The 12613-nt window shown below is 35.9% G+C and overlaps 1 protein-coding gene across 1 annotated transcript; it reads left to right on the top strand.

Moving 5' to 3' along the window:
* The first annotated feature begins 1154 nt into the window (after positions 1-1154).
* On the top strand, positions 1155-3432 carry LOC140851118 (probable methyltransferase PMT26). The gene is given in 4 exon segments (XM_073242638.1): positions 1155-1297; positions 1300-1420; positions 2319-2513; positions 3057-3432. Coding segments are annotated over 4 exon segments (675 nt in total). The 5' UTR covers positions 1155-1170; the 3' UTR covers positions 3289-3432.
* The last annotated feature ends 9181 nt before the right edge of the window (positions 3433-12613 follow it).

Below are 12613 nucleotides of genomic sequence, written 5' to 3'. Positions count from 1 at the left end.
CTGGAGTTAAATCGGCTGCTGCTGCGTCCTGGTGGGTACTTCGTGTGGTCTGCTACTCCAGTTTATAGAAGCTTCCAGAAGATGTTGGGATCTGGGAAGGTAAAATTTATTTGTGTTTGTTTTTGTGATTGAAATAGATGTGGAGAAAAAAATTATTGCCCCTAGACATCTCAAAATGCATTATAAACTATCATGGAATTTTTTGAGGAAGTGTCAATAAATTTATTCTGAAAAATAAACTCAGAAGTCAAGCTATTCTAATGCTGTTTAAAACTAAAATAGAGTCAACCTATTTTGGTTTTAGATGGATAACACACTTCTAGGTTTAGGTAAAACAAATACGGATGGCTGAAAATGAAGTAAAAATTGCCTTCTTAATGATGAAACTTTTTTCACTAAACACTCCTGTGATCTGTTGCGCTGATTGCATTATGACATTTATGATGGTATTATTAATGTGGTTCAAGAATTATGATAATTTTTACTGCTACAACTTCAGTGCTTACCAGCTTTGTAAGCACTTCCATACATTTAAAGTAGTCTTTTCACTGCATCGCTCTGATACCTGCTTCTGCCCTGGCTACTTATGCTGGCAAGCAAATCTTTAATATCCAGTCATTATGATTTATGTTTTACCTCTTCTATATATAAAACACACATTTAATCAGAGGGAATCCTCAATACTATAGATTTCACCATGCATGTTTGTTTTGCTAATTCGTCTTGAGCATGTAGACCTTATCTAAGACAGGCTGCGAAGATGAGAATATTATTTCCTGGGCATGCAATATGTAAAATAACTCGGGGCCAAGTACCTCTAGTAAGTTTAACCTATATATTGTGTGGATTTTGATGTCAGCCATGTCTGCACTGACGAAGTCCATGGTGTTGGAAAATGGTAGCTAAAACAAAGGATACCTTCAACCGAGTGGGTTTAGCAATCTTCAGAAAACCTTCTGACAATAAATGCTACAAGAAAAGAATGGAAAACAACCCTCCACTTTGTCAAGAATCCGATGATCCAGATGCAGCCTGGTATGCTGATTCCTAACAGAATAGTCTATATATTTGTTTGGTTGCTTTGTTATGTTATCATGTATTAGGTTTGGTTCCTAAATTTGGTGATTTATTTTCATTTTTTTTGTGTAGAACGTCCCCTTGCAAGCTTGCATGCATAAATTGCCTGTAGATCCTAATGTGCGTGGGTCACAGTGGCCAGAGCAGTGGCCATTAAGACTGGAAAAGACACCTTATTGGCTAAACAGTTCTCAGGTTGGGGTTTATGGTAAACCTGCCCCAAGGACTTTGAAGTGGACTATGAGTACTGGAAACAAGTTGTAAGCAAGTCATATCTCAATGGAATGGGAATCAATTGGTCTCATGTCAGAAATGTCATGGATATGAGATCTGTATATGGAGGGTAAGCACATGCCATGCTTCTTTCAAGTGTTGGACTATTAGATCCTCTGTTTTTTGGTTGGGTGGGGGAGTTGCTCTTTTGGAGGGTTTTGATTTCAGTTTTGTTTACATACAAATTTTTTATCAACATGTATATTATGACAAAAGGGATGGATTTTTTTTTTTTCACAGTTTAATTATTGTTTTCCAACTCAATCTTTCCTACCATTCAAGTTCAAAGTCAAGTGTTAAATTGATTGATAGTTTCTCATTTTTGTACATGAGAGGCCACAGAGGTCAAATCCCTGTTTCTAATCAAGTATGTTAGCTCATGATATGCAATTTAAATTTTGCTTGGTTCCTCTATTCTTTACTTTAAATATCATGGTTGTATGACTGATGCAAAATCATGCTTGGCATAGTTAATGGCGCCAATGGTTTCTTGAGTAATTGCTTGCTGATGAACTATATGCATTATTTGTGAATATGGATGTTCTTGAAGAGGGTCCATTGACCCGATATTACTAAAAAATTGTTTTGTTGGTTCAGTTGTTCTTATTGATGATATATCCATGCTCCCACATTGTCTTTTTGTTGTTAAGGCTGCATAGTGCAAGGGTAGGTTCTTCATACCTGCCACTGAGCATGATCAGGAATTTGGCAGCATGTTGGTGAAGAGCTGATGTCTTACGTGACAGACTAGTTTTAGAACCTTTTCGAATCATAAGATTTAGTTATAATTTTTCTTCTTGATTATGCATAGTGGAATGTGAAGGATCAGTTGTCTGTTTTGTAATCTACCTTATAATCTACTGGTCTAATATCATTGATTTCTGACTTAAGGGTTAAACAGATCACCTTTTCTAGACTTCCTTCTCTTGCTTTCAGTTTTAAATTTACTATTATGCTTGTTTTTGCAGTTTTGCTGCAGCTTTGCGGGACATGAAGGTGTGGGTCTTGAATATTGTGTCAATTGACTCACCTGACACACTTCCCATTATTTATGAGCGTGGACTGTTCGGAATGTATCATGATTGGTGTGAATCATTCAGCACCTACCCAAGAACATATGATCTTCTCCATGCAGACCATCTATTCTCAAAGCTCAAAAAGAGGTCAGCATTATAATTTTATTATTCACTTAATTTCAATAAAGCATAATCATATCCTGCCAGTTATTGAATGTTGGCTTGAAATTAACATCGAGCAGTCATTCTAACATGAACTTGCTCCATTCCTTTTACCTGCATGATATTTTCTTTGTAAGTGAACCTGATTTTGATTGGAACATCTCATATTTGTTGATGTCTTATTACTTGGGGGACAATATTTCCCATTCAAATGGAAGCTCTTTTACCAAGCCTTTCGACCTTTCTCGGAGATGGTTAAAGTTCTAGTGGGATGTTGCCTATAACCAAATGATGATCATTATTCTGCTAGTCAGTGCAAAACGTTCTTTTAGATTAATATTATATCCTCCTTTTTAATACTCTCAAGTAATATTAGATATAATGACACTTCTGAGCTCTTATATCAGCAATTTGTCACCTTTTATGTACTTTAGCCACATTGAAGTATCACATCTCAAAAATGCATTTTGTTACTTCCCTTCTGCTCATTAATTTTGCTATAATGCTCTCTCTGAGCTACCTCTGTAGGTGCAAATTACTGCCAGTGATCGCTGAGGTGGATCGGATACTGAGACCAGAAGGGAAGCTGATTGTAAGAGACAATGTGGAGACAATTAATGAAGTAGAGAACATGGCAAAATCTTTGCATTGGGAGATCCGGATGACCTACTCGAAGGACCGTGAGGGATTGCTGTGTGTTCAAAAGACAATGTGGCGGCCCAAATACGTCTTAGAACCATCATCGGTGGTAGTTAGGTAATTTTTGCTCTTCTCATATATCGATGTAAAATTTTTGTTGTATGCTGTATCTTGTATTCAAGAAGGGAAAAAAATGTCTTAGAATTACAAGTCAATTGTAGAATCATATATTCTTGAATTAATGAAAATGGCCTTCATTCGTGAAGAGTGAAAGATCTAATGCTGCTACACCTGAATGCAACTATAGATAGTGTCAATGTGAATATTGTTCATCATCAAGAATCTATTCTAGTTTTGCATTACAGTTCAAGTGAGGGAACAATGTCTGCACCCATGAGAGGGGAGGCATTTCTTGAGCTAATAATCTCAACATTGTTACTTTGTTGAACCTGAGAATTCTTTGTTGATTCCTTCATCTTTGCACATTCTTCAGACTAATTTCTAGGTCCTGCAGTTGGATCTCACTGGCTCTCATTGCACCTATCATGAATATCCCAAGTGGTTGATTCTTTTCTGTGACTGACTACTAGGTTTTCATGGATGGATCTTTTTCTTGTAATCTTTGTTTAATTATTTTTTTTCTGTGACTGACTATTCTTCTTAGCATTACTATTTGGTCAGGCTTCAGTGCCAGAAGTTGTTCATATATTGCGACATTGATGATTTAAGCCGTGACCGATAAATAGAGGCAATGTTTCAGTATCATTGGCATATTTGGACATGCGCTAGATATATCGGTCTCCTTTATAATCCCATGTCTTGAAGGTAACATGGAAAAGAGTTGGTACCACACGCATATGAAAACCCCTGGGCGGTCCAAAATTGTAGTTATGTTGATGCCAGCAGAATTTGCTTGGGTACGGCGCTCTATTACTCTATTACTTCATCAATCATTGTTCTGCTGCGGTTATAGTATTAAGAAACGTTGAATGAATTGAATATGCCAAGGAACGCTTCAAACGCCAATGTTTGTTGGCTAGTTATGACTTAGTTTGTGCATAGTTTACCTGGATGGCTCAAATTAAAACCTTTACAATTTTTTTTTAAATCTATCCAACCTTTTCAACTCTCACCATATCTTTAGGATTTTAAAGGTTCTACAAGTCTGCTTATCCCATTTTGGGTACATTATGGTTGGGTTGTAAGCTATGGAAGAAAAAGCAAAAGCATAGTCATCTGAAATTTCTAGGATGAGTATCTAAGGACAAATGTGTGACTGAGTCGAGCTTGATCGAGGTTCTGGCTAACCTGGCTCTCTCATTCTGTCTCTGAGACCCAAAGCAGGTGATTTAGCTCCGCTTGCTGCCTCATACCCACCCCTTCTTACCCGGTCCGAAGGCCAGGAGCCAGACAGACAGAAGTGCACATGGCTAATGGAGGCCCGAAACAAGGAAATGACACCATATGGGATCAAATCCTTACTCTTGCTAAAAGGCCAAGTGGTAATACAATCCGATGAAAAGTCTGGGAGTGGTCTGGCCAAGTTTGGCTTGAAATTAAGTTTTAGCTACAATCTAGATCAAGCTTGGCTTCTTTGTTATTTGATTAACCCTAGATTTAGTCTAATTTCTAACTCAGTTGGACTTGAGCCTTTTTCTACCGGCCCAATAGCTAAAATCAAGTTCAATTCAATTCAATCACATATCTGGCTTTAATGTACTGTTTAACCTTAATTAATTCTTCAATCAAGCTCAACCACTCCAATTTGGTTCAATCTTGATTAAATGGTCAGTTGGACGCCAAATGAACCAAAGGTCAGCTGTTGAATTAGATCTACTGCTTAATTATAAGGTAACAAATACTTATTTAAATTTTAAGCCTTATTAACCCAATCCTTGTCAAGTTGAGTATGACCAAGCTGAGTTGTTTCAAGTGTGGCTTGAAATTAATTTCAAGCCTGACTCAATTTCAAACTTGACTCAAGTACATCTGAATCAAGCTTGATTCATTCTTATTTTCAGCTAGGCTCAAGTCAAGATCAAGTTGCTAATGTCATTGATAGCGCTAGCCAAGGATAATGAGCATAGGATTTGTATTGGTTAATAGTACGGCCTATGAAGGTTCCAGAGCGTATTATGAATAGAAAACAGTGGCATAGTGCATGGAGTTTATAACCATGCATAGAATTTTGAGGTTTGGATAAGTAATAGGGAAGGAGTTACTCAAGAGTTCTAAGGCTTCTTAAATTTTTTATTAATTGTAAAAGCTTGTAGGTCTTCTACAGGATCAAGAAAGAGGATTGTGTAATTAAGAAAGTTTAGTTATACGATAAGTTTGAAGATACAGTAGATTTATATGAGTATGAAATTTTGACGGTCCAAGTTTGGTTAGGGATGGCTTCACTTATTGTCGCTATTTTGAAGGCTACCTTAGGAACTCCTCAAAATACTGAAAGATAATAAAAATGAAGAAAGAACATAAATAAGATAAGAGAAGTTACAAGTATGAAGGCAAAGGGAGGACAGTGGCAAAAATGATTTGAAGTATTTTTTTTTCCAAAATTTCTTCAACTAACGTCTTAAACCATCAGAAATGCCTCATTTTAACAGATAAATTGGCCCTCTCTCTTCCCAATTTAAGTATAATTGGCTCCATATAAATAACCTATTGCTCCCCTAATCGAGGATGAACAAAGAACAATAAACAAAATCCTGATTCAAACCTACCAAAGTTCTCCTGAAACACCTCTAGTTGGCATGCTAAGTGAATGTTTAATGAATGGAAATTTTTTGCTTGGCCTTAACATGATATTTAATTTAGAAAAAATTACATTTCTGCCCTGACTTTGCCCTAGTTGCATTCATATCCGCTCAAATTTAAAAATTTTTAGTTGGATCCAATGAGGAGTTGACTAGCACAATGTGATCCTTATGCCCGTCCACCACCCAACATTGTCACTATGCCATCCTAATATGTGAAATTAGCCTTTTTCTCTAAAGCCTTTTGCAAAGTTTGGTTACTTCCTTGAGCTATATTGTTCTATTCCAACTCTCAACTTTATGTCTTCCCTTTTTGAATGATTTTCTACTATGCATCTTGCTATCTCGAGCAATTTTCTAGCTCATCATTTGGCATCCATATAGGTTATTTAAGCCCCACCTTTGAGCTGTAAGAGACATATATTCGTCTTTGAGTGATGAGCCCTCTATCTCTAATTTTCTCCTTAAAACCCTAGTTTTAGAATTTTAGATTAGATTTAGAGCTTTATTGATGTGTTGAATTTGTTTTATGGCTTGATTGATCAATATGGCTAGTAACCTAGGGTTTACAGTTAATCAAGCTTTGTAAATGTGTTCTTCTATATGCATGCTCTTCTATGAATATTTTAAGATTTTTTTTTTAATCTAGTTTGTTGGTACTTAAAGTTTTGTAGTTTTTTTTGGTTTTTGGGTATAATATGTCTGTGCATGTGCGTTTCTACAAACACTTTGAGATAAATTTAATGCTTGGTTCACTAGTACTTAGGATTTTGTAGTCCCTCTTTTGGTTTTTGGGTATGATGTATTGAAAAACTTTTATTTCTGGGCATTCGAGAGTGTTCTTTTTTTTTTATTCCAACATAATGGACAAAAGGCCAGTAGTAGCCAGTAGTGCATGTTCTTACTTTTGATACTTACCCAACTGCAAAAGGCTAATGCAGTATAAATTATTGCTTAACATTAGGTTATCTTTTGTTTAATTCCTCTAGTTGTCTAATTCCTATAGTTTGACTGCAAACAAACTGCTTAGTGGAGAAACATGTTTTTTTGTGAAAGGAGACGAGAGGGGGGCCAAAATCATAAAATGATGTGCTATAATTTCGGCAATGGCAGTGCGCATCATCAGCAGGTAGCAGGGCATGATTGCAAGGTATAAGCTCTAGGATTTGCCTTTTGAATTAGAACCTTTTTCACAAAATAAAAAATGATTTTTTTTTTTTTTTGGATCATTTTTTCAATGATCCATACCCAACCTGTGGAACAAACAAGATGAATCATGCTCCCCATGTTCTTTTCTTTTTCTTTTTCTTCTTCTTTTTTCCTTTTTTTTTTTTTTTTTTTTAGTGTTTTGGTTCTTTTTCATTGGTCGCAGGGCGTTGGCCGGTGTTGGTTGGGTCATGTTAACTGGCTTAGTTTGCACACGAATATGATAGTCAATTCAAAAGCAAGGAAAGCCATTTTTATGCTAATCCAAGAAACATTTGCACTTCTTCCTGCAATGTTTGTTAATGGAGAATGATGATGATTTGGTGGACATCATCGGAGCTTGCAGCTGCCCAATTTGTTGGGCAGGTTCTTTGTGTGGAACTCATTAATGAAGTAGGAAAATGGGCAGATACTTCTCAGCCTTTTGAAGGTGTGACCTTGTTTTAGTTTTACCTTTTTCTAAATGGTGAACACGTACGACACTTGATTATCTAGCTACCATCTAAATTGATTTAATCTGGCCACCCATGGTTTTATGTTTTTCTATGGGCTTAAACAAATCAAGAGTCTGAAGTTACTTAGGTTGGCATTCTAGCTTTCTGTTCATCTATTCTTGCATGCTATTTGGGTAGTGCTAAATAAATAAGCTACTGTCACCTTGAATAAAAGGCCTGAAGTACTCCATCTAAAGTGGTTATCCCATGCTATGCGGATCTTGTTTGCATGTTTGAGGCAACAACACATGCACAAACTTTTATTTGTTTGTGAATGTTGGAGGCACACAGCGGACTGTAAATCAACTTTATATTGTGGCGTCCTCATCTGCTACTTCCCATCTAATGCTGATTTTAAAATTTTGATGCAGAAAAATTTCAAAGTCTGGTCTCATCAATAGGGTTATTTGTGATGACCAAAGGAGGAAAATTTGAGTAAGGGCATGTTTGGATAATTGGGTCAAAAATCTTTTAGGATTCGTAGGTTAAGCCATTACAACTACCAAGATCATCGGATGACAGATTGGACTAGACCTATATTCATAAATAGCTTTAGAGTAGACTGACATGAATTTCATAGAGTTGGACTATACCATATTTTTTCTCTCAATATATGATTCAAGGTGGCCCACTCTAGAGTTATTCCTGAGTATTTATGAATATAGGTTTAATCAAATCTATAATTTTGTAATCTTATTGGTTGTACTGGTTCAACTCACGAATCCAAATAGGATTTTTAGCCTAATCATCTAAAGAAATCTTAAGAGTTGCCGCGATTGAGTCATCATTAAGGAAGCCTATAGTATAGTTGTTACCATTGTATTTGAGGGTAAAATCTTTATGAAGGTGTAGTTATGACTAAATTCTTTTAGGACAATAAGATGGCTGAAGGATACAAGTGAGTCAAGTTGATAAGGAGAGGTGATAGAGTCATGACATTTATTACATACATCATCATTATCCGGAAGGAAAGGGAATATAGGGGAATTTCCAAAGATGAAAGAATTTTGTGGTGTTGCACTATTTTTTCCACTTTGAAACTAAAAAAAAAGTGGCATTTAAGCATAAAAGGGTGGAAGAAAGGACTTCAATGCTAGAGATGAAAGGAGAACACACCGAGATTGACCTTCAGCTAAGATCGAAGGCCGCCCAAACTTCGGTTGATCAAAAGTCTGCGACGGACATTGGGTCAGCCAACAAATCGAAGCGAGTTCATTTGATGAAGCCACTAGATACAAGTGCCAAAAAAACAAAGCAGATCCTAGTCAGAGATCCTCCAAGGACGGAGGCATTACAAATGGGAGACTCGGGCGGTGACCGAGGAGGAGATAGCTAGGCCGCAAAAGAAATTTATGGAGTCTATTGTCTTTATTGATGATGAAGTTGATTGGGCAAGTCAAAGATTGTTACACTCTCTCATAGGAAAGTTGTTGGGGAAAGGTCTCCTAAAGGAGCTTTTGTCAAGAGAGTTGAAGACCAGGTGGGCATCGGTAGGGGACTTTCAGCTTGTGCCTCTGTTTGCGGGCGCTTGGGTTTCATGGTTTGATAAGGAGGAATCAAGAGGCTGGATGATGGCAAGAGGCCCATGGATGATAGCAGGACAGGTCCTTGCTCTTGAGCCTTGGAGATCGAATTTCAGTGTTGGAGAGCAAACAGTAACTAGTGCAACATTGTGGATACATCTCCTCAGATGTCCCATGGAAATATGGGATTGAGCGAGTAATGCTCCTTTGCATCATATCTATGGCCAGTGTCCTGAAGTTCATTGATAATTGCATTGAGGAGGCCATGAGGGGAGGCTATGCAAAAGTGTGTATTCAACACTACAAAAATATTTAATATTAACGATGGTATTAATGGTAGAAAAAATTTCATCATTAATAATAATTTTTAATAATAGTAATTTAATTATTAGCAACAGTAAAAATTATCATTAAAAATATTTAAATTTTTAAAATTTTTTAATGATATTTAAATATAAAATAATTATTAGCAATGGCGAATTACGGTTATTAGTGATGGAAATCTTGCCGTCGCTAATAAATTTTTTTAAAAAAATATAAATAATAATTTGAAGAAATATTTTTTTTTTTGAAAATTAGCGATGGTGATACTTTTTCATTGCTAATAATTCAAAAAATTATTTAGATTCAATTCAAATCTAATTCGAATTCGATTTGAATTCAATTTAAAATTCTGTCAAAACTAATTTAATTAGGCTTTAAATCCAAGTTCTACTTGGATTATAAAATTAAATTAGCCTTAAATTAAGTAAATATTAATTAAATTAAATTAAATTTAAATCAATTAAAAAAATAATTTTCAATTTGGATTCAATTCGAATCCAATTCGAACCCGATTCGAATCCAATTCAAAATCCTGTCAATACTAATTCAATTAGACTTTGAATCCAAATCCTACTTGGATTGTAAAATCTAATTATCATCAAATTAAGTCAAATCTAATTAAATTTAATTTGATTTAAATTAATTAAAAAAATAATTTTTAATTTAGATTCAATTTCAATCCAATTCGAATCCGATTCGAATCCAATTCAAAATTCTGTCAAACTTAATTCAATTAGACTTGAATCCAAACCCTAATTAGATTGTAAAACTCAATTATCCTTAAATTAACTTAAGTCCAAATAAATTTAATCTGATTTAAATCAATTAGAAGAAAATAGTTTTCAATTTGGGTTTAATTCAAATCTAATTCGAATCTGATTCGAATCCCATTCGAAATCCTATCAAACTTAATTCAATTAGGCTTTGAATCCAAGTCCTACTTGAATTATAAAATCTAATTAGTCTCAAATTAAGTCAAACCTACTTAAATTAAATCTAATTTAAATTAATTTGAATTTGATCGATGATTCAATTCGAATCTAATTTGAAATCCCATCAAATCTAATTCAATTAAACTTTGAATCCAAATTCTACTTGAATTATAAAACTCAATTATTCTCAAATTAAGTCAAATCTAATTAAATTAAATCTGACTTAAGTCAATTAGGACTTGATCCATGATTCAATCCGAATCCAATTCAAATTCGATTCGAATCCAATTCAAAATCCTGTCAAACTTAATTCAATTAGACTTTGAATCCAAGTCCTACTTGAATTATAAAATTTAATTAGTTTCAAATTAAGTTAAACTTAATTAAATTAAATTAAATTTAAATTAATTAAAACTTGATCTATAATTAGATTCGAATCCAATTCGAAATCTTATCAAACCTAATTCAATTAGGCTTTGAATCCAAGTCCTACTTAAATTATAAAATCTAATTAGTCTCAAATGAAATTAAGTCTAATTAAATTAAATCTGATTTAAATCAATTAGGATTGATCCATGATTCAATTCGAATCCGATTCGAATCTAATTCAAAATCTTGTCAAATCTAATTCAATTAAGCTTTGAATCCAAGTCCTACTTAGATTATAAAATTTAATTAGATTCAAATTAAGTCAGGGCTAATTAAGTTAAATCTAATTTAAATCAATTAAGACTTGATCTATGATTCAATTTTTGAATCCAATTCGAACCCGATTCAAATCCAATTCGAAATCCTGTCAAACCTAATTCAATTAGGCTTTGAATCCAAATCCTCTTTGAAATATTAAAACCCAATTAGCCTCAAATTAAGTCAAATCTAATTAAATTAAATCTAATTTAAATTAATTAAGACTTGATTTATAAATTAATTAAGTTCAAAAATTTAATAAAATCAAATAACGATTTTTAACCATCCAAAAAACAACCAAGGAGAAAAAAAATTAATACTAAAATTTAATATTAAAAAAATTTAATAGTATTAGCAATGACATTAGCAATAAAATAATTTATCATCACTAATAATTTTTTAAAAAAATATTATTTTAAAAATTTTAAAAATATTTAATATTAAAATTTAATATTTAAAAAATTTTAATAATATTAATGATGGCAGATGGGTATTAGCGATGAAAACTGCCATCGCTAATATCTTGCCATGTAAAATGGAGTTTTACCAACCATATTACCAACGGCCATTGTCGTCGGTATAGTTGGACAAAAAACACCTTCAGCTAGTCGGAGGGATAAAAAAATCCTCTCTCGTTCTCTTCCTTCCTGCGAATCCTCTCTCGTTCTCTTCCTTCCCAGCTTTTTCCCACCTCGTGATGCCTCCTCCTGACGACAGCAACCCCCCTCCCCGACACGTCCTTCCCGATGTTCCCCACTTGCTGCGTGTCCTCCTTCTTGGCGTCTCGACCCCACCGATGCCTCCTACAAGAGGCTCCGAGCCCGCCGCCCTAGCCCTGCTGGCCACCTCGACCCCATCAGTGCATCCTATGCTGCAGCCCCGAGCCAGCCGCTCTGGCCCCGCCTCGCCCGCGGTCACCCCGACCTTGCCTGCGCCTCCTATTCTGTGGCCTCGAGTCTGCCGCCCTGGCCCTGCCTTGCCCGCGGCCACCCTGACCTCGTTGGTGCCTCCTATGTCGTGGCCTCGAGCCAGTCGCCCTAGTCCAGCCTCACCCGTGGCCATCCTGACCCATCGGTGCCTCCTACGCTGCAGCCTCAAACTCGCTGCTCCGATCGTGGCCTCGCCTTGCCCACGGCCATCGCGACCCTGCCGGTGCCTCCTATGCTACGGCCTCGAGAAAGCTGCCCCAGCCCCACCTCGCCCGTGGCCACCCCGATCTCATTGGTCAAAACCTATGAACTCGGCCCATCGGTCAGATTGAGGGGCCTTACCCTACCGCCACTGACCTGCGACCCCGACCCTGCGGCCTTGCCCCACGGCCCCATCCCTGCGTCAGTGCACCTACTATTGTGAGTATTAGCAACTGCAGGGGCCGCATCAATTAAATGCATAGGACTTGAGGTATATTATGGTCTCTTTTTCTTTTTCCATATGATATCTTAAAGCTGATGGATGCCGATGGATTTTGGTTGCTATATTCTTATGGTTCCCTTTTTATTTTCTCTGATAATGATCCAAACT

The sequence above is a fragment of the Elaeis guineensis genome, chromosome 8 (genome assembly GCF_000442705.2).
Source record: "Elaeis guineensis isolate ETL-2024a chromosome 8, EG11, whole genome shotgun sequence".
NCBI lineage: Eukaryota > Viridiplantae > Streptophyta > Magnoliopsida > Arecales > Arecaceae > Elaeis > Elaeis guineensis.
The sequence above is the reverse complement of the archived record's forward strand: the minus strand, read 5'-3'. Positions and strand labels throughout refer to the sequence as shown.